The 22,363-nt window shown below is 40.3% G+C and overlaps 1 protein-coding gene across 3 annotated transcripts in view; it reads right to left on the bottom strand.

The window, feature by feature from the left end:
- The window catches only part of SLIT3 (slit guidance ligand 3), a 468,570-nt gene that overhangs the window by 140,049 nt on the left and 306,158 nt on the right, over positions 1-22,363 (bottom strand). For all 3 annotated transcript variants that reach the window (XM_039559586.1, XM_010406223.4, XM_010406222.4), the window contains 2 exons: positions 11,693-11,764; positions 6,453-6,524 (listed from right to left, as the gene is read on the bottom strand). In XM_039559586.1, the coding sequence (XP_039415520.1) occupies positions 6,453-6,524; positions 11,693-11,764 (144 nt within the window). The remainder of the gene's footprint in view (positions 1-6,452; positions 6,525-11,692; positions 11,765-22,363) is intronic.

Here is a 22,363-nt window from a genome sequence, read left to right as displayed (position 1 = left end):
TAGCAGCTAAACAAAAGTCAGTATGAGAGCTCAGGCACTTGTCTCTAATTCATATTCATGTTCAGCACTGCACAGAGCCAAATTAGCTAATGCCATGCCTGCCTGCCATGCCAGGGCTGCAGGCAGACGGCCCTGCCAGAGGAAGTGCAGAGGAGGGGAGATCTGCACTGCACTGCAGCTCCTCTCTGGAGCTCCTTATTGCCCTTTACTGCAGGAAAGAGCACAGAAAACCTGCTTTGCTCAGAGTTCTCTATTCTGTGTCAGCCAGGAGAGCACGCTCACACCAAGGAACAGGACTGTGGGCTGCCTTTGGTCTATCAGGCTTCTGCTCTGAGCAACAGCTGCTGCCCTGGGCAGAGCTGATGGAGCCAGCCAGGCTGGGAGTCCCTGCAGCCACAGTGACCCTCCTCTCCTCCTGCCACACTGCCCATCTCCCTGGCCTGCCCCCCAGTGCTCCCAGAACAGCACCTCTGGGGGAAAAAGAAACCAAACAAAAACGCCTGACAAGAAAAAAAAAAGGTAACTTCAAAAGGCCATATAGCAGAAAACACAACCAATTCAATTCAAGAACTTAATTTAATTTCCCAGTGCTTTTACCAGCAGAGGTCAATTTTAGGAGATTTTCCCTTTGGCATTACAAGTTCTAAGAATGGTGTTCACTTGCTTCCCTCACATGTGTTGCAGGACACGCAGATGTCCTGGCTAATGTGCAAGCTTGGCACAGGAACCCAACCCTTCTTCCATCCCAGAGCACCTGAAATTTTAGACCCAAAGCATTTTTTTAATTAAAAATACACTAACAAAGTTAACATGCAATAAAAGTAAAATTAGCTCAGTTACTGCTGCCAATAGACAGTCAATCAGTGAATCAGAACATTTATTAAAACACAAAAATAATGACTAAGATTTTTAGTGTGTGCTCCTGATTCTTCACTGGCTTCTCATCTTTAGGAAAGCAAGTCAGCCACGGGTCTGACAAATACCACAGCACATAAAGCACAGATCCCTGGCAGCACTGTGAGCATTGGAAATCCCTGGGAGAAGCACCCTAAAGAGTCATTACGGATCTGCAACAAAAAGTTATACAGATATAAAACAGTCACAAATGAGGCATTGTTTCTTCAGTCTGATTCTGGCATCATATTTTAATAGTCTCTTAGCAATGTATCTATCCCAAGACACATTAGATATTAAATTGCTAATTAAATAATTAATTGTTATTGCTCAACTTCAAGTTCTGCCATTTAATCCAACTGATATTCTAAAATAAAGATTAAACAGTGAAAATAGTCACTGCATAGATTGATCTGCAAGGCTGGGACACACCACACACACAAAGCACAGGAAGCACACGTAGCCACAAGTATGTTTTCTTGGGTGAGAATGTGATCAAGCATGGATCAAACCGTCAGCAGCAGGGTCTTAAAATGTAAAATCTACACTGATTCTTCACAGTCTCTATCCATTCTGACCTCTTGAACCATTTTAAAATGAGGGAATTTGCACTGACTTTACCAGTACACAGCCTTTCAGATGCACTGAAGTTAAACTACACCATCTTGGAAAGGTTGTGAAAAAATAATTGCTGTGTTGTCTTTATTTTATGTCTCTATTCCTCAGCCTACCTTACTTGCAAACGTAGTTGCAATTTAGCTGCTTCATTAAGTCAGATCACAGAATACAGAGATTTTTCCCTTGAAGGTGACACAGAGTTTTTTGAGGTATGAAAGCCTAGCACAGAATCCCTTACTTTAGACCATATGGTTTCCAGCTAAGTGTTCCTTTATTTTGGCTGGGCTGAAACATTCTTACTGAAGTGTCAAATTGTGACTTTATGCAATGTCTTTTTCAGTCCTCAAAATGCTTTTAACTTTCCTTCAGACTGTGAAGACAATTCTTGCTAGGAAGAATTATATTTCCCAAGCTATGTACAATGGCACAGGCTCAATACGAATTCAGGTTTTCAGAAGAGTAGGAATTGATAGGGATAAAAACAGCAATAAATTTCTAATATCTAAAAGAAACTTAGACACGTAATTATTTTCCCCTGCACTATTTCATATTTCTTCAGAACAAGCCAAGCTAAATAAATCACAGTAAAACTATCCAAAGCAATTTGTTACCTTAAAATAAGTTTGTCAGCTATTGCAATAGACAGTGTTTTATTGCAGATTTCAAATCACCATGAATGACACCCCATACATCATCACCCAGGAGATGATGGTCTAAGTGGGACTCCTATGTCAAAACCTAAGCTGTCTCTTGTCTTTGTGCCCAGGCTGATCTAAGCTTTTAAAGTGTTCACTAGCTTAATTCAGTATATGAACAAAACCAAAGGAATTCTCCCTCTGCAATGGTCTAAAACATATTCATGCAGTTTAACACCCTGAAGGCTTAGACTATTTTGTCATATCTCATAAAATGTCCCCAGACAGTCTGCATATGGCCTTCCAAACCTACATTTGTGGGATGTTTACTGACCTCAAAACTAACATTTATCTTTAATACTATTAACAATAACCAAATGCTGATACAATCCTCTCACTGATACCAGACAGATTTCGAGTTGATTAAATGAAAAACTAATTTACTTCAGAAAGTGTGTGCAGAAATCTTGAAACATGAAACTATTCCTAACTTGTCCCCCATGCTCTGGGCTGTTATTAACCATTCCAACTCCTGCTGAGGCCCTGCTAACCACGGAACACAAACACCAGGTACTACAAACAGAGTGGTTCTCAAACTTTTCCTTCAAATTCAGATAATACATTCCTTTGCAACCAACCAATTTTGCCACACTTCTCAATGCAAGGATACTATTTGCTCTCATGTTTATATAAAAGAAGTATTGCATGGCAAGATTAATTCTTCCAGCACAGGAAGAAGGGAAGGGAAGGGAAGGGAAGGGAAGGGAAGGGAAGGGAAGGGAAGGGAAGGGAAGGGAAGGGAAGGGAAGGGAAGGGAAGGGAAGGGAAGGGAAGGGAAGGGAAGGGAAGGGAAGGGAAGGGAAGGCCAGAAAACTATAGGAAGAAAAAGAAAAAAATGCTCTTAAAGAAGAACCATTCTGGTTCCTTATTCTGTAACAACCAGGGGAAAAAAAGTTACGTGCATCCCTAAATTTTAGAAATTCCTTGTTCCAAAGAGTCATACGAATAGGGAACAAAATCCCATTGAAAAAGAGGCATCGAGAAAATAACTGATTTTTTCCTGCATGTGGGGAATGGAGAAGTCTTAAGTTCCCTACAGGAACAAACATGCCTTTTTTTTTGCTAAATGCAGAGAAAACCCAAGGCAGAAATGGCAGCCTTCAAGTATAAACATTTTGTGACCCATTTGACTCCCATAGGTGAATTTCTTGTTAGAGAAAACATATAGATTTACAATAAAAACTTATGACCTGCTAGCACATGGATCACTTAGCACTTTTAAAACATTTAAGTTTTATACATTTTAGAGGACACAGATTCTGTTATAAACATTCCCATGTTTTGAAAACTGCAATACACCATTTTTTCTACCATCTCTACACAAGTACAATAGGCAGAGTACTCTGAGAAGCATTTCTGCCTGGAAACACCAAGCCAAGCTGACTTCAGAAGAAAGCAGAGTAGAACCCACTAAATATAGGCCTGCATTAGGCAGCCAGACTAACAATGTTGGCTGCCTTCCAGAGGAGCACTCTGGCTCTCCAGACCCAAAGGAGCACTGTGATTGCATGCAAGCAGGGAGCAGAGGGACGAGCACAAAGTGGGAATAATGCAGAGGGAAAAAAAGCCAGGATTTTAGGCAGTACAGCAGCACTTCATTTTTAATGGAAACCAAGTTGCTTACTTTCATTTGTGCATTAATACTTTCCCCTCCTTTCTTCTGGTTTGAACTCAGCTAGCTGAAAAGTCCAGCTGCTCTGCACAGAGATTAAACCTCGATGGTGTCTCATTAAAATGTATGCACCAATCACATCTGACTGAGGTGTAAGAACAATAAAAGTTGCTCTCAGCCGAGCTGAGGTTGTATGCAGAGCTCTGTTCCTTCAGGGTATGCAGCTGACTAAAGTTACTGGGGCCTTGGGCACCAAAATAACTGAGTGGCTTAAGAGGGAAAACACTGGCAAGCAACTGTCTCACTTCATTTCTACCTCCTTGTTCTTTCCCCTTTGGCAGTGTCCTTGGGAGGGCTGGCAGTTCTGAGGAGTCCTCTTCTCTTGCATTTGTCTTTCTGCGCCTGACTGAGCTGGGCTGGTGGCTGTGGTGAAGTTCAGACAAAAGAAGATCCTCTGCTTCTGAGGGGTAGAAACCTGGGGAAGCTTTCTTCAGAAAAACCCAGATTCTGCTGACCAGCAGATATCTTGCTCCATAAAGATACCCAGGGCTCAGAAACTGAAAGAACTACAGGGAGGAACCTGCCAGGTCTGGGTGACAGGTTGTGAAGATGAGGGAACTAATCATGACTTGTCAACCATAGGGAAAACATTTGTAAGACCTACCTGCAGTGAACAGCAGGGGCAAAACCTTTCAAGAGAAAGTAAAAGCACAGTGGACAATTGACCCTAGAGGAGGGGGCTGATAATTTCAAGACTGGAGTTGATAATGTCCTAGAAACAAGGCTGCCAAGGAGAGGAGCAACTTTGTGTTGCAGCTTTGTGTGTCTCTGGTGGAGGGAAACTGAGGCAAGCATGGAACAAAGGAAAGACTCAGAGGCAGTTCCCTTGCTACAGCCTTTGCTGTGCTGCATCTCATCTCCCTGCTGTAACCCACTGGCATTAACTTAAGCACCATTTTACCCACTTGGATATAAACATATTCAAACATCATTTACTTAAAGTATCACTAGGCAGAGAATACAGAGTCATGTCACTTGCTTCTGTATGCAAGTCCAAACACTGTAAATTCCTGCCCAGTTTATATTCTCATTTCCTCTCTGTCCACTCTGATGTGTTTCATCCCACACTCCTGAGGCCACCTGGGGGTATCTGAATTAACTGTGCTAAAGCTGAGTAAGTTCTGCCTTGGAAAGTCAAGCCCAGTGGAAACGTCTTGCCCATCCAGCTCACTCCTGACCAGGAGGTTTGCCAGGACCAGGAAGCTGCAGCACTGCAGCATCAGCAGTAGTTCCATACTAAGCCAAAACTGTAGCGTTCAGTAAATGTCACTCTCTTGCTGAACTGTTTCCAGACAGCAGTGAGGGATTTGACCATTTCCACAGCATGTTGAATAACACTGCCTGAACTATTCAACAAACACCAGCAACACTTAATATATATTTCTGGCATTCTCCCAGCTGGGTTCAGGGCACAAGAAAGGGCCAACCCTTCTGCATTCTGGCTCAGAGGTTTTCTGCAACATGTAAGTTTAGTACTTAATAACCTTCTGATATTCTTCTGGTCAAAAAATCATTCAGTTTCTCAGAATTATCCAGTATTCAGAGAATAAAAATATGGCAGCTTGTAGAAATAAACTACAGTTTTTAAAAACTAAGCTGTGTTATATGAATACAATAATGAGATAATTGAGATAATTGTTTCAATACTGTCTTTAAAATTAACGCAGGTAAATATCATTCTAGTTGTGGTTCCCTCTTCTCTCAACATGGGGCTTTCTAACACTACTCTAATTTATCCTCAATAAGCAGCTTCTGACCTTGTATTGCTCATTTTACCGATTAAAAACTCAACTGTTTTACTAGTGCTACGGGTACCTAGGCTGAAACACAGCTGCATGTAAATTCAGCTTGGTTCTAAATCAGTTTTGTGTGTTCTACGAAAAGAAACAAATGGCTGCCAAGAGATCCCACCTTCCTTTTATCTTCTGTATGAAATCGTATCTTAGTCCCCTTCCAGCTTAATAAAGTAGTAATTCTATCTAAGACATATACACCTTTTCTTATGGTTAGGTCCTTCCCTAACTAGTTTGAAGGAAAAAACCTCCAAAACCCAACACCACCGCCAAAAAACCACAAAACCTCCCCCCCCCAAAAAAAACCAACCCACCAAAAAACCACCAAACCAAAAAAACCCCACAGCACAAAAACAAATAAACCAGAAAACTCCCAAGAGAGTGTAATTTCTTTACTATGGAAGAAAAATCCAGTATGGAAGTATTTCCCCAACTCTCCCCTGATTAACAGCAGCAATCAGTGTCTGAGCTAAGGTGAGGGTTTTGTGTGCCAGGAGGAGTAGCAGTGCATGGAGCAGTCTGCAGGTACACATGTACAGTAGATTGAATAATGCACTGACTTGAAGAAGTGCAGAAGTCAGCAGCCTTACAAGAGACTTGCAGACAGTCCTCCTTTCTAAACTCCATCACCAATTTTTCATTTACAAAAGATCAGATACTTCACACAAGCTGGCAGTTGCACACAGAAACATATGTTCCCCCAGACAGCACATTATCATTTTTATTCCTCTTACATGCAAGCTCTCCCCAAATGCCCATTCAGTGCTATTTTCTACTTACAATGAAATGAGAGATTTCAAGCCTTTGAATGCATCAGGTGCAATGTCGGTTATTTGATTCTTGCTGATGTCTCTGTAAAGAGAAAAAAGGATTAAAAAAAGGTTAGTAAACAGGAATCTGATGAAAGTATTTTAGCTGTAGCTTATTGGAAGAACACACCTGATATAAAACCAGAAATAAATGATCATATTATTTCAGAGAAATGATGAACTATGTCAGGGTAGAGATAGGCAAATTCCAGGAAGGATCAGAAAACATCAGTCAGTACGACAGACCACAGCCTCAATAGAGAGCGTGCTTCTTAATATTGTCTTTCATTCTATGGACATGAAAAAAAAGGTTTTTATGAAGAACAATAGTGATGATAAAACCATCCCAAGACCCATTAATACTGGAGATGGCTTTGCCACCCTGTGGGGTGGCCCTCAAGCATGAGGAACAGCCCATGCCAAAGCGTAAGGGTTGTCTGAATGTTTAAATGCAGGCATGGAAGGCCAACTTTATAACAGTACAGAGGATCACGCAGACTGCCCAGCCCCTGATCCCAAAGCAGCAACCAGTGTCCATGGGGAGCTCGGCACTGTTCCACTGGGGTCTGGGCTTTAATGGCCTAGAGAAAACAAGGAGCTCAAAATCTACCATGGCCTGGATTTGGTGAAGTTTTCAGACACTGGGGAAAGCTTTCAAGCATCTGAAAGGGAACTGTGGAGCTCTGAAGCCAGCAGCACTGCGGGGACACCCAGCGTGCTACAGACCCTCTCAGGGAGCCCACAAGATTCACCCTTTTGGCTACAGTGAGAGTGGGATTCAGTATTGCCTGCTGTATTTTTAAAGTAAAGTGTGCTCCTGGTTTGGAAAATACTCTTCAATTTGAATCATAACCAGCCAACAACACGAAGATAAATACAGACTATGCCACGGGAACTTTATACAAGGAGCCAGATTTACTACACTTGGCACTCAGGTGCTCAGAGCTGGATGCCTCATCGTGACTGTCACTGTCATCCAGATTTTCTGCCCGTGAGTTCAACCAGGTGCTGAGCTGGAACATGACTTTCAGCCACCTTGCTGCACTCCCTGACAGCTGACATCAGCTTGTACCAGTAGCATCCAATCTCTTCACTGATAGCTGAAGCAATACAGCATTTCATGTACATCTTCACTGATATTTCCACTGGGGCACATGCTATGGATCCAAGCAGACTCTAAATAAACATGACTTGAATGAGAACTTACTAATCAGAAAGTAAGGAGGTTTTCCATTCTCTACATCTTTTGAGCTACAAATTAAGTTGGTTAAAATTTCAATGAGTTCCTCTAACTCTTCAAATCTAGCTATATAAAGTGGGATTTTTTTGTTTGGTTTTCTTGGTCCCTTTCTAAGGCTTGATTCTTTTTTAAAGCTCATAAAGAATTGCTCTGACAACATCCTGCCTAGCAGGACAGAATTCATTGAAGGTTTTGGTTTTGCAGCTCAACTTACAGCAGCCAAACTTGCCACCGTGAAAGTAGGAATATGTATTTTTATTTTTATACAGGTTTTAGTGAAACTTGTTTAGACTGACTGCTGCTCTTTATCTGTAAGCAGAAGGATGAAATGATCGGTCCTGTGTATTTATTGAGGAATGTATTAAAATCTGTTAAAACCACATGAAAGGTGAGTTTGCTGAACAATGACAAGCATCTGAAAAGGGGCATCTAGTTTTTGAAAGATTTCAGCACTGTTTTACTGATTTGCTACGTCTCAACCTTTCCATCCTTCCTCTCTCCCCATGTCTGGACGCTAATGAGTGTATAACTAATGGTGCCTGAATGTGCAGAAATGTCATGCTGGGCGACGACACTCACTTCATGCAGATGCACTACAATCAGCATTAGAAGATAATTAGACACATTATTTCCTTTCCATTAGAGCCCAAGTTCCACTGCTGTTGGATAAGGAGGTTCCATCTCCTTCTGACTTGACTGAGAGAAAGGGATTCAATTTTGTCCTTGTATTTTTGTTCCCTTTGTTTGGCCTGATCTGGTAGGATTGCACTACTCTGTGTTTCATTTACATCAAGCCAGAGAGAGGCTTTTCTAAGCTGCACAACTAAGACAATTTAGATGACATAAGGCTCATTTTCATGGTTTAGGGTATCTCTGAATCACTCAGGTGAAGTGTGCCTCTTCAACTGGAAATGTAATAAAATTATTAGGATTCCACTCAGGCAGGGATGACATCAGTCACCTCATGCTCCCTCCCTGCACCTCTGACAGCACGGTGGAAATCTCTGAAAAGGCTGTTGCACACCTTGGAGGGTGGCTGTGCTCAGTCACCAGTGAGGGACATAAATTGGTTTTGACTTTGTGCCAGGGGAGCAAGGATACCCTGCAAGTTGCTGAATAACACATGACTGTATGGCTTAAATATCTTCACTGTAAAAGGTTTTGAAACAAAACAGATTTATTTTTAGATGCAGCCAAATGCAAAACTAATAGCATTGGCTGAATATTCTCTTTGTTGACTAACATTATTAAAAACAGATTACTCAATTATCTCTAACATATAAAATGGACTGGAAAATGGTTCTCATTTGACAAGAGTACTCAGCATAATCCATGTCATATATGGTTTAGTTTTTAGAAGCTGCTTAAAAATGTAGCAACTCCACAGAGCTACTGGGAAGCCTGTGAAATCTCAATGTGTTTTCTGCTAAAATGTGGTAAAATTAATCTGACAACATGAAATGCCACTACAAGCATCAGAGCTAGAGAGGTGCAACCACATCTTTCAAAGTTATTCCATGTACTTGGTTCTTACTCTTGCTCTACAAACTTGTTAGTTAAAAGCCTCAGAAGACCAAAGACAGGAGATGTGGGCAATTACGATTAAGTTCAAGACAAAATAGATTTCAGCTCCTTTACTAAAACTCAATCACCAAAATAACTCTCCCATCATGGAAGTTGTTGAAGAGACATTCTAAACAGCAAACTTCAGCTATATGCAAGTATAACACTTGAATTAATATACATTTTCTGCTATCATCTTGATCTAATAATATCAAGTCATATCAAGATTATATTGGACAAGTGGACCTAATTTAATAATTAATCTCAGTTATCCAATTAGTTAAGGAAAAGAAACTTCATTATCTTGCAGGAAATGCTCAGTAAAAAATCAAAATACAGAGAGTACAGAGTTGCAAATGAGGACTATTATCACTATCTTACATATTTATTCACCAGAAAGAGAAAAATACAATACCATTTACAGGGTTATGCTAATACTATCCTCTGAATGATATAAAAATATTATTATAGTAGTTAATAGCAATAATAACAACAATTATATAAATGTTCTTCATTGTACCCCCAATAGGGCCTCCATTAATTGGATTGACAATCTTCCTGCTATGGCACTGCTCATTGAAATCAAAGTGACAGAAATGAAGAAAGGCCAACAACTTCGGTGATATTGAACATATCCTTCCTCTAAAGGAAAGGATGGATGATTCTTTTGTTTTAAGAGATAATCTTTTCACCAAAGTACATTTTTGTGTTAACAAATCTTGAAAAGATGGTGTCAATAATCTCTTTAAATACTGAAACAAATGTCCTCAATGAAACTATGTGTAACAGAACTGTTGCTCAATTCAGAGCCTCAGAACAAACCTTTAACAAGGAGACAGGTGGATAAACAAATGGCAAAACATGTTTGTTATGGGACATTCTGCAGCCCAAATACCTGTCCCAAGTTCTCCCACAGGATCCCGTCGCATTAACTAAGCTTTGGCACAGATCATCTGGCACAATAACTTATTATCTAATTATGAGTTCAGATCTCAATGAGTATGCCAATTATACCCCAAAAAGCTGTTAACACAACTTGCTAATGGAATTCTGCTGTGAAATTCTAGCATTAATCATTTCACATAGGAAGTGCTACATTGGATTGGGCAGCTAGTCCCATTAAAGAACTTTTTTTTTGGTCAACTCCCATAAAACTAGGGTTTGCCAATCAATGAAAAATGAAAAGACAGTAAAACATTGCAAAAATCTAAAATTAGTCACACCTTAGAATTTAATAATAAAAAAGTTACAAGTTAGGTCACTGAAAAAGGATCCATCATTATTCACTGAAATTACCGTCTTACTATCCAATACAGTACTTCTTTAAAAATACATACAGCTATATTGAAAGTGAGACAGAAGAATAGAGACCATCTAAGATTGATGATTTGACCTGTTAAATATTAAGATCCATATTTACAGCTCTTCAGCTCTAGGAAGTTTGCTAAGTTTGGACTGGAAAACACAGCAATTTTGCCCTAAAATCAATGGTATGGTGAAAGCTCATTTCAGTTTCCCAAAGCATCAGCTATCTGATAATCCAGTGTCTTCTGTGAAATGAGCTGACAGTGTCTTAATTCCAGTGTTGTTCATATCAGAGAAGACCTGCAAAGACACTTTTTCATCAGCATTAGCACTGAGCTACAAAGCCTGAATGACTTCTGGAAGTTACTGCTCTGGTGGCAATGTCAATTATCTCCATACTGTGCTGAAGTGGGGGTAACCTGGTTTACCGTTGTGTCATCGTGCAACTGCCACATCATCTCTCATACATCACTCAAAAATGAAAGAAAAACCTGACTGGGGGAAGGCCCCATGTTATCTGCATGACAGCACTGCTACACATCAGGATTTTTTTTTTTAAATCCAAAGCGAAAACACAAGGGGTAATAAAAGAAAGAATTATCTGGGTATCTACTGGTGATTAAGCAACAGAGAAAACAAGCTCCAGCAGGTTTCTTTGTTTTCCTCTAAACAGTCAAACCATTTCAACATCAGGACATCAAAGGCACTACAAAAAAATCCTCACTGCTCTGCAAGAATGTCACTCCTGCTATAACTGGGATCAGCCACCCTGACATGCTGCAAACAGGCACCAGAACGGATGAGAAAAAAAACCAGAACTTCAAATCTTTTCTGAAGAAGCAGATTTGAAGTTTGAACAGATTAACAACTAATTAAATCACATCGTTTATATTAGGAAGTGAAATTAAGCATTATTAAGGATTTCATGCACTGTTAGGCATCCTGAACCAAATTCCATTGTTGCTCACTCTCTGAAGAGATGATTTATGCAATCCCCAGTGATTTCAACACAGAATTGCCGATATGTTTCTAAAATGAAGATATTGAACTTGAAGCGAGAAGATTCATGATTGCTCTTGCATGTTGGTCTTATTAAAACTTACATTCTCTTAAGCTTCTTGTACTGGGTGAAAGCTCCAGGGGGAATGATTTTGATGAGGTTTTGTTCCAAACGTCTGAAAACAAACAAAGCAATATACATGTTAACTACGCAGCTACAGGACAGGAATCACATTAAATACGACAGCACATTTTATATAAATATAAAGCAATTTTACAGGGTTTTATGCAAAACATGCTTTTATTTTGAAGTCCACTAAATAGAGAAAATACTGAGAAAACGACTTAGAAAAATGAAATAATCTCTTTGGTTGCACTAAATTGATATAGAAAAAATGCCACAAGCTAAGGAAATTGCACTTTTAAGGCTCATGGAATTAATAAAGAATAGTAGGCATATTTTAAAGTTAAGGTAGAAAATAGAAAATACAGATGCTTTCCCTGACTAGCTGTTGTAAATAGAATGTAGCTATCTAAACTGAAAGTTAGTCTAGGCTGTGACAGCTTAGTAAGCAGATTAATAATAAAATCAGACCAGTTCAGGAGCAACAACCCGTGGGAACATGCTAAAAACCAAAGTGAATTCTCTGCAAGATGAATTCAGATTTTTAAGAGGGTGGGGAGTATTTTATGTTAAAACAGTAAAAACAAAACCTGCATCTTCCTATTCCAACTACCAAATACTGAAGTTTTTCTAAAATATGGTCCAGACTACATGAAAATGCTGCTGGTTTTATTTCCAAGATTTGGCTTGAAAGAAGTATTCTTTATGAAGTACCATAAATGCGTGTATCACTAACATAAAATGTAAGCAGCTTTAAGATACTGCACACAGTAACCACTGAGATTAATTTCTGCTCCTTCCCAGTAGTACTTTTGAGTATTTGTCAGCAAGTTCCCTGAATTCCTGCTATGAGGAATGGCTTCTCCTCAGATGAACTCTAAATGTTTGTCTCAATTAGAAATGTAAAAGTGGATCCTCAAACAACAAATTCCACTGACCATGGTGGAGCTAAACTTCTACTGAGTTGGGACTGAGACCAAAATGTGGTTTTACCTTGCTCTTAGTTATTATTGAAACGTTGTGTATTTTTTTCCCCAAAGTGTCATAAAAAGCAACAGTTTAAATAGTAAAAAATCTGTGGTTGAAAATGGCTTAGAATTGAAATACAAAAACATATTGGAATGATGGAATGATGCACTCTAGTCATTCCAAGTTGCTGCAGCAATGCAGAGGGGAGGAAAAAAAATTTAGAACCAGGAATGATGATAAAGTGAAATGGGAGAAGGGAGAAGTAAATCAAGGTTTGTAAAGTACTAGGGAATAGTAGAGAGCAAACGTGCAAGCTCTCTATCCCTCTGGTGATCTGTGCTTTCATAAACAAAAGAAAAAAATCCCCTTGAAAATAAGATAATTTGGCAGTTCATTTATACTCTAAGAAGCTATTTAAGTACAAATATTTTGATATTTGCTCAGTCAACTTATACAGCCAATGTGCTCGCCCTCTTTTATTTCTGTAGCCGTCTATTTTTTAAAGGTTGTGATCAGAGTTAATTCTATTCCTTGTTTTGTGATTTGAATTAGTGTCTGAGATTTCCCTTCCAGTTGGTCTAAATATAACACGCTTCATTTCTGGCAAGTCCACAGTGAAATGCAAATTGCTGTGAGCTCCAGCACGCCACTATTGTTGGGTGTTTGTCACCAGAATTAGCAGCACACACTCTTCCCATAAAGGCTTTTTGTCAGCTTGCCAGTCGGGTGTTTAACTCCTCCCAAGTGTTTCTGTGCAGACACTTCTAGGAACAAAAGAGGGTCATGCCTGCCTGATTCCCTGGCCCTGGGGATGGAAACTGGGAGTCCACCCATCCTGCACACCGGGGTAGCACAGCAGTCCTTACAGGGAAACCCAAATACAGGGATGTGGGGTGGGATGTGGGGTGGGATGTGGGGTGGCGGGGGGGACGACGTGTTGCTTTTTACAAGCAAAATTCCGAGGCAATTTTAGTGACTCAAGGGTGGAAATACACACAGAGTTTTCTACCCTTATAGGGTGAAAAAATAGTCCAAAATTGGAATAGCCACAGGTCCCAAGTAATAAAAAATAAAAAATAAAACTAAAAAAAAGTACATTTCTAGAAAAAATGGAGAGGAAGACTGAAACAGGAGTTATTAGAGAGTTGCCTTCTGAAGCTACCTAGTGAACTTTCACCCTCTCCTACAAAATCTGGAGCAGATGGCCTGCACAGAAATAGATGGACAAGGCTCTTGTCATCTGCTGCTGTATTTTCACCGTAGCGCCTGACAATTTTTTCTTCCATGAAGCCCTTTGCAAATGAAGGACTAAAGACTGCACACAACACGTTCTGCTCAGTGCACTCCACCTTGCAGATGGTACCACAGGAGCACCACGGGCTCTCTTAGGGTGTGTTTGCAGGTGGGCTCCAGCTTGGGCACAAAACGGAGCAGGAAGGCCAGTGCTGCATTAACTAAGCCTGTGCTTTACCAGAATGAGGGACTAATCCAACTTCTATTTACTTTTTACATAAATGCATGTTATAGAACGGCAGACATAGCCTGAAAAACACAATGCAGTTACACAAGTAAAATAACAGAAAACACATTGTTTGTATTAATACTTCACTCTTTCACCTCATCTTAGCCTATACATGACAAGTCAAATACAGCAGAGGATTAAAAATCTCAAGAAACTCTAGGTTCTGCCAGAAGGGGTGTTGGCAATTTGAGGGTGATGAAGGCTTAATTAGAAACCATATAATGGGAAACTGCTCTAGAGGTGCCATCTTTGAAATAAAGTCGAAACCAGTACTCTTACCTAATGTTGTCATTTTTTCCTCCAAAAAGTGAAAAAGTGTAAAATGTACAGCCATATTTTATATCAGATAAGATTACCTAGGTTACCTAGAACACGACCTTTGGAAAATTGTGTTTTTATGGTCTATCCCTATACTATGGAGTGCTGTCATACACTATAACCATCTGTGCTAGTGCAAAGCAACATCTGGGATTTCATTTTTTTGAGGGTATTACCAGATTATACTATAAAATAATTTTTACAATACATTTGAGAAATCTGTACAAGGCACACAGTGCTAAAAGGCTAAATTTTGATAATTTAAACTACTACGCCCCCTCCCATTTAAGGTTTCTTACAACTCAACAAAATTTTTCTCGATTCTCCTGTGGTATTTCATATTCAGATCTATTTAAGAGACTCACCAAGTGGAATTCACAAAACTGATAAAATGAATTGGCCATGTTCAAACTCCCAGTGGCTTTTGTTCCTCCTTTGTTCCCGTGTGGTCATGCCATGTCGCCTGCTGCCAGCTGAGTGCACATCTCCCCCCTCCTGACACACAGCAATGCTCTGTCTGCCTCTCCGAGCTTTATTTTAGAGGCTTTGACAACAACATCAAAGGACAGGAACAATTTCCTTTCTCTTCTCTAATATATCATCAGAGATTGGAAAGTATGAGGGCCCAGTGGATTCAGATCCACTTTTTCTTGTAATAACATGATGCTAGGCAGGATAAAGTCCTCCTTCTTCCCACTTCTTTTAAACGACTTTGCAGCAATGAGAGCAAAAAGTAAACATATCAGAGAAAAAAAAACCATAACAAAACAAACACGGGGAAACCATGCAGGTAAAGATGAAAAACTATCCCGGGGTGAAGAATAAGCACTTAGATTCCCATGCTAATCCATCTCAAAGTTCACTGAGGTGCAAATCTTTTCATCACTTCCTCCTGTGGCGCCTGTATTGCTCACACCCAGGATGGCAAAACACAAAGGATAAAAAACTCTGCTTAACAGGGACTTAGCAGAGCCAGCTCACACTCAGGAGTGATGAAGCCATTCATCTTGAAGAGTGATTCCCCCTTCAGAGTTGGGGAGACAGACGTATTAATTTGGGCCTTAACTATCTTCCTTTCATTGAGGGAAAGAAAGAATTTGTTATTTGGGTCTCTAATGGAGCAGTTTGCTAGCAATTTTCCCATTTCAAACACTGTCTCAGCTGCTAATGTGCAATGTTTTGTCAAGCTTACCTACCCATAACATAGACAAATCACTACCTTGGAGAAAAAGAGAGGGAGTGAAGCATCAGTACTGATAATTCTCAGCTGTCAGATGAATAGAGCCTACAAATGAGACAGCCATGCTCTATTAACAGTGCCACGAGCTCCTGCCTGAGCCGTGTCACAAACGTCCCCCTGCACGGGGCAGGCAGGGACTCTCCTGCTGGCACACAGAGAGCGAGTGGATGAGCCAGATTGCTCCCTGGGTCGGGGGCTCTGCTGGGCTGGCATTGCTCAGGCTGCCAGGAACCAAACCCCCAAGAAGCAAAGCCACCTCCAAGAGAGCGAATGTGTGAGCAGAGCAGAGCAGAGCAGCACAAACCTGTGGCACACTCATGCCTGGCAGGACACACTCAGCCTGTGTGTAGGGTGGTGGGAAGGGTAAAACCCTTGTTTTCCTCCTGCCCTATAAGCAGGGAACTGGTTAAGGACTATGTGGGGGAAAGAAGGAGCATTTGCATCCACCACGGTGACAAAACCTGGGGCTGGGGAGAACTGTTTGTATTAGGAAGGAGGAAATTTCTAGGGCACATAACAATCAATCCAGGGACTGAGAACAACTGGATTATAAAAACCTACTTGGACCATTATTTTATTTTATGTATTTCTCATCATATTTTACATATTATTTTATCTCATTTTTTGCATTATTTTACATTTTATTGTACATTCATCTCACATTTTGGGCTCTGATATCTTATCATGCATTTTGGCCTCAGGTATATTTTCAGTTTTCAAAGTGAATAAATCATACTTAAAATCTGGTCTTCTCACTACAGATATGAGCTAAAGCTGATCCCTGCCCTGACACCTTTCTTGCCTCTTCATCTGAAACACAAGCTTTATTCCTACCACGCACAACAGGTTTGGGTAGCTGCACCAAGGTATTTACCCAAAGGCAGCCCCAGATAGGAGGTGCCCTGGCTGGGGAAGGGAGGAATGCTGCCCTGCAGTCACACAGTCAGGGCCTGCAGCTCATTCAGCAGCAAAACACTCAACAGCCACAGTGCAAGGCCAAACCCTGCAGTCCTGCTGCTTCAGAAAGTGCTCATGGACCTATATCCCAGAAAACAGCTTTTTGTGTCTCTCACTCCTCAGTCCTCAGGTAGAAAACAAAGTGCTTTGGGATGGCAGGACACTGAGGACTGTAGAAGTCTGTGCTTACTGCTTGTTTTAACAGTGACAGCCTTCAACCTCCACCCCAGCCACACTACCACCACTATAAAAGCCCTGAACACATACGGTCCTCCAAGACTTTCATACTGCTGCCTTTCATCACAGCACCTGAATGACTTCCAAATAAAATTAATAATAGGCATTATAAGTCCCTCTTATGGAGTCAGCCTGAGGAAATGGAGAGCTGAGAGCCAGTAAACCATCCACCTGTATTGATATAAGGTGATAACTGGAGTTTCCCTTCGTGTTCCCTTTGGTGCTTATTTTCAGGGTCTAGCAGTCGAGCTCCTGCTGTAGTTCTATAGACAGGCCTGCTTCTTAACAACTCACCTGAGGGCAGATCTTCAAGAGACAAAATCCTATCAACAATGAAGGGACTTGTCAACATAAATCTACCTAGGAAGACACACAGATAATTCTGCTCACCAAAAGACATCTTTCAGAATGAAAACAGATGTTTCGATATGCTCCCTGATACCATGGTGTTATTCTAAAAGCAGCGCTAGTGACATTGGATCTTCTGACACACCACAGTGAATTTAGTTTCAGCTGACACAACTGTGCAGCTGAGCAGTTGCTCAAGTATCAGCTGGTAACCACTGAATTTGCGGTGGCAGTCACATTAGGAATCCATCACCTCTGTTGTAGCACGTTAATTTTGCATTAAATACAGTACAGACAAACAGGAAACACCAGAGAAATCCGCAGACTGATATTTCACAAAACATCCTTTGACAAAACACCAATGTCTCTCTAACCACATGAACACAGAATGCAGCATTGTGCTGCCAAACCTCAAAGTTTCTCCATCTACCACTGTGATACTCCACATTTGTGGTGGGAATTTTTGGCCCTTCTCATCACCTCTCACTGTTCCTGCCACTCTCATCCATATATTTTCCTTATTTTATCTTTGGAGGGCGGTGCAGCCCCCCCTGAGCTCTGAGCTCCCTCCCACTGCAATTCCATGACTGCAGGGACTGCTGCTGCGTTGTGCCCAGATGTAAAAGCGGAGTCTCCAGGTGAGCTCCACTGAGCCATTACCTGTGAGGATGTTAAAGGTTAATTAGAAGCTCTTTTGGGGGTAGAATACAAAATAATGCCTCCCTGCTCTTTTTATAGACTAGACAGGTAATTTCCCATCTCAGCAGACTTTGCTGGGTCATGTGGACTTGGGATCAGGATTTGCAGGAAGAATTTTACCACTATGCAGGCCTGTGGCTGTGAACACAAATGCAGGAAACAGAGCCCTTAAGTTGAAGAGATTTGGCAATTTCCAGGTCCCTGCTGGTAATTCCATACCCTGTTCAATCAGCACACGAGTTCATGAGTGTTGGTGTTTCTGAGATGCTGTGGTGCAGTGAAGAGCAGAGAAATGGATCCCACTCCTGGACTTTTGTGACACCCAAGGAGTTCAGAAGGCTCCAAAGAGACCATCCCACAGGATGCTGCATAGAGGATGAAGTTCTGGTACTCACTTCCACAGCACAGCATCTGCTCAGAGCTTCACTCAACCCTAAACCGCTGCTGAGCACTCTTCACTGTTTGTTTTTTTTTAATTGTTTTTTAGGGGGGTGTTTTGGGATTGCAGGTTTTTGTTGTTGGTTTTGGTTTTTTTTTCCTGAAGCTTGAAGTCTTATTAGGGAGACAAGATAGTTTCTCTAGTAGCTGTGTGAAAGCAATCATTCACCAATGGTTCAATCTGATAAATATAAACCTGTAGGAATAGTTTTTAACAAGCCAGACAGAGAATATTTGCCTCACTGAGGAGCTCTGTGAGGTCGCAGAAAGACTGACCCCTAAATACATCACATTGCTATTTAATTATTGCTCAAGAAGGTCACTCCTGACCACCCTCTATCGGCTTCCAATTACTTCAAGAAACTTCCAGCCCTGATCACTTCCCACATTTTCTCACAATGAGGATTTCAAGTTGATTTGCATTACATTTGTCAAGTTGTAAAACAAAACTACTCTTTTAGAGTTAGTGAAAATGGAAGTAAACTGACAGAAAAGATAAGAAGATCTTTTTAATCTCTAATCTAATTCATTGTTGAGAGCTCTGTACATTCTGTAACATCTGTTTTTACTGCATATTTCCAAATACTGACAAGAAAAAAGCAGAACACCAGAAATTAGCAGGAAAACTAAGTAGCTTTCTGGTAGTTGAAGCTCTGCCACCTGAAATATTTTCTCAACAGATTGTGTCATTTGACAATAGACATTCCTCAAATCCTTTCTTCTTTTCACAATCATTTTAAGCAAAATAAACAGAACACGTGTTAGCCAAAAGACAATTAGTATTTCATCCAGTAAAAAATCTGATTAGTATATTTTATGTCAAAGTTGTGATTTTATGCTATTTTATTTTCTGTGATTGTTTTTCCCCTTCACAATCAGCTTTAAGAATGCATATACTGATTATACATTGCAATGTCTTCACTTTGCTTGGCAACACAGGAACTTTGCAGTGAAGTTTGTATTAGATAAAAGATATATGCCTTTTTGGTTATACTGTTCATTTTTATCAATAATTATTAATTTATGTTTATACTGGACTAAGTGATGTCTCTGGGAAAAAGAGACTACAGACACACACACACACACGTGTAAACCCCCCAAAAACCTAAACTCAAACCAAAAAACCAAAACAACCTCAAACCTTTTAAGTTTACTCCTACACAGCTTGCCAGAGTAAATTAATCTGTACATAAGTTTTTTTTAAAAGAAATCTCCCAATTATAAAAAGTAGTGCAAAGGGTAAAAATTGATGCGGCCAAAATGAAAATTACCATGTGTATGAAAACTAGATTTATCAAAACAAACCCATCTTCTTGTTCTTGTGGATGACATTAGTTACACAACCTCAGAAATAAAAGTAAAGATGTAAGAAATAAATCTGCCTTGATCTTGCAGAAGAAACTCCCTGCTGTTACTGCTTGTTTCTAAAACTGTGAAATGCAGCTTTCTATTTTCCTAAATTTGTCTCAGCACAGAAGACACCTTCATTCTTATAATTTTCCATATATTTATATTTTCTCTGCTAACTATCAATCTAAAATATTTTATTTATTATTTCTTTATTATTGTTGTGTCTTGAACTCAACAGAAAATTTTCTACGTATTTTTGGCCTGGCAAATTAAACTACTGTGGAATGTAAGAGTGAATGACACAGTTTGCCTAGTGAGATCCAGAAAACAGTTAGTCAGGTTAGACATGAGAAGCTGTCCAGAGCCAATTTACAGCACTGAATGAAAATCATATTATATGATTCAACTACAGGAGCCAATCTGATTCCCCAGCCAGAGGACTTGCCACCAGAGGCAATTATGGAGCATTTACTGCAGTGTTCAAAAATACTCTGCTGGCTTCAGCTGCAGCATTTACTGGAAGCCAGGGAACATTATTATCATTTTCTTTCAGGAGGAAGAACAGTGTTAAAAGAAAAACTGTCATTCCTTTATCCATGAAGCTTACAGTTTCTACACACTTAATACTCTTGATAAGAGAACAACCTCTGGCCTTTATGAAACTGAGAACTTCAAATTGTTAATAAACACGAAAATGCTGTTGTGTAGTTAATTTATAATTTATGTAACGAAAAATTATTCTTATTATAATGAATAGTTACCAGTGCTCAATCCTTCTATAACAGCTTTTCTGACTTTATTTTAATTGGAGGAAAATTCATTTGGAATGTACCAGTAACTCAAACACCCAGAAATTTTCATCACCTTCTTCAAATCACAAAAGCTTCCTAAAGATTCCCAGCTGAAGTCCTTGCTGTCCTGAAATACACATTCCTAGAGGTATTTAAGAACAGAGAAGGCAATTTCTTCCCGAGACAATCCTTGAAACAAAAAACACAGCAAACTTGTCTACCTACAGGTCTGCAACACCGCCCAGCACAGTGGTACCCTCATGACTTTAAATTTGTCAGGAAACCATTCACTAAAGGTAAAACAAACAGAACATTACATTACAAAGTGATCATCTTGCAGAAAATTAGGTTTGTCTTCATTTTGCCAGAACCATTACATTTTTCCTGTGCTCGAACTCTAGAATTTTTCCTGAGAGTTGGAGTTATGCACCAAGACCATTCACTACTCATACCTACAAAAATATCAGCTATTCAGCTACCAACAGTGAGAATGGTAAACTAAACCCATGCAGAGCAAGTGACTAAAACTGACCTTAAGCCAAGCCTAGATGCTGGCGGAAAGGCTGCCATCCCAGTTTGCTCCACTCAGCTGTCAGACAAAGCTGTGGGTATTATCTCAGCAGACATGGGTGCCTAAGCTGCACTTACCCTTGAGGGAATGGCAGCCTCTTTACTGTCTGGAGCAATTGCATCAGCATTTAAAGAAATGGCCTTCGTTTCTGATTCAGGTACATCCTACCCAGCTTTACTCTTGGCTCATTCAATTATATTTCTCTTTATCTCACCAGACAGAGAGTATGGGACAAGTTAAATAACAGTGGTGAAGCAAACTTGATGTGAAAAGATCTCAGATCTGTTTCAAGATTTAAGGATATGTTTTACATTCTGGAGTTTGATTTATAAGTCTGCAGAGGACTGAGACTTGGCTTTTCAGAGTAATCAGCGCTGCACAGCACAAAGTGTTCAAAGCACAGCGCCTGTTGACTTTTGCTGCAGCTGTGAGTCCTCAACACTTCTAAATGTCTCAGCTGACTCAGCCAGAACCCGAGATTACATCACTAGTGACCACCCATGAAAAGTTTGCGCAAGTCACTTGCCCAGAATCAATTAATAAAACCACTGGCAAGAAGAGACACAACCCAATTCTCTCAACAGCATTCATGAGATTATCTTCCCCACAGTCCCCATCTTACAATTTTCCTGTTTCTGCAACAAGTGAACAGACCCTATATACCCAGGCTCCCTCCCTACACATCCCTGATGCATCCCTAGACAACAAGAAATGAATCCAAGCTTTCAACAACATCACGAGACTGTGCTGTTGTTAAAGTGAAAACCACAACAAATATATACAAAAGCTTTGAATGACGACTGCAGCTACAAACATTAACTTTGGCATTTTCTAATTTATTTTTTTTTACTCTAGAAAAAATAATATGTTTAATTTAGTGGATGCAAACCCAAAAGCTAAAATAATTAATTCCATCACAAGGAAACTCAAGTGTAACAGAAGTATGAGTCCCAGACCCCTGTAGTGCTCTCTAACTGGAATTGCAGCAGTGAAAACAGGAGCTCCCTGTGTAGGTTAATAGTCAATCTGTGCCTAGATAGTCCCTAACACACGGGGACAGACACACAAATTGTTCTTGTGTTTCCCAAGTACGTGGTAAGGAGGCAGGAAGGCTCTCCAAGATACCTGTGCTTCCTGGTGGGAAGGGACTCCTTGGCTCCACCTTTACCCTCGGTCCTGCCCCCACAGCCTGCCCAGCCCCAGTGTCCCAG

The sequence above is a fragment of the Corvus cornix genome, chromosome 13, assembly GCF_000738735.6.
Source record: "Corvus cornix cornix isolate S_Up_H32 chromosome 13, ASM73873v5, whole genome shotgun sequence".
Lineage (NCBI taxonomy): Eukaryota > Metazoa > Chordata > Aves > Passeriformes > Corvidae > Corvus > Corvus cornix.
This window is presented reverse-complemented; position numbering and strand designations above follow the sequence as displayed.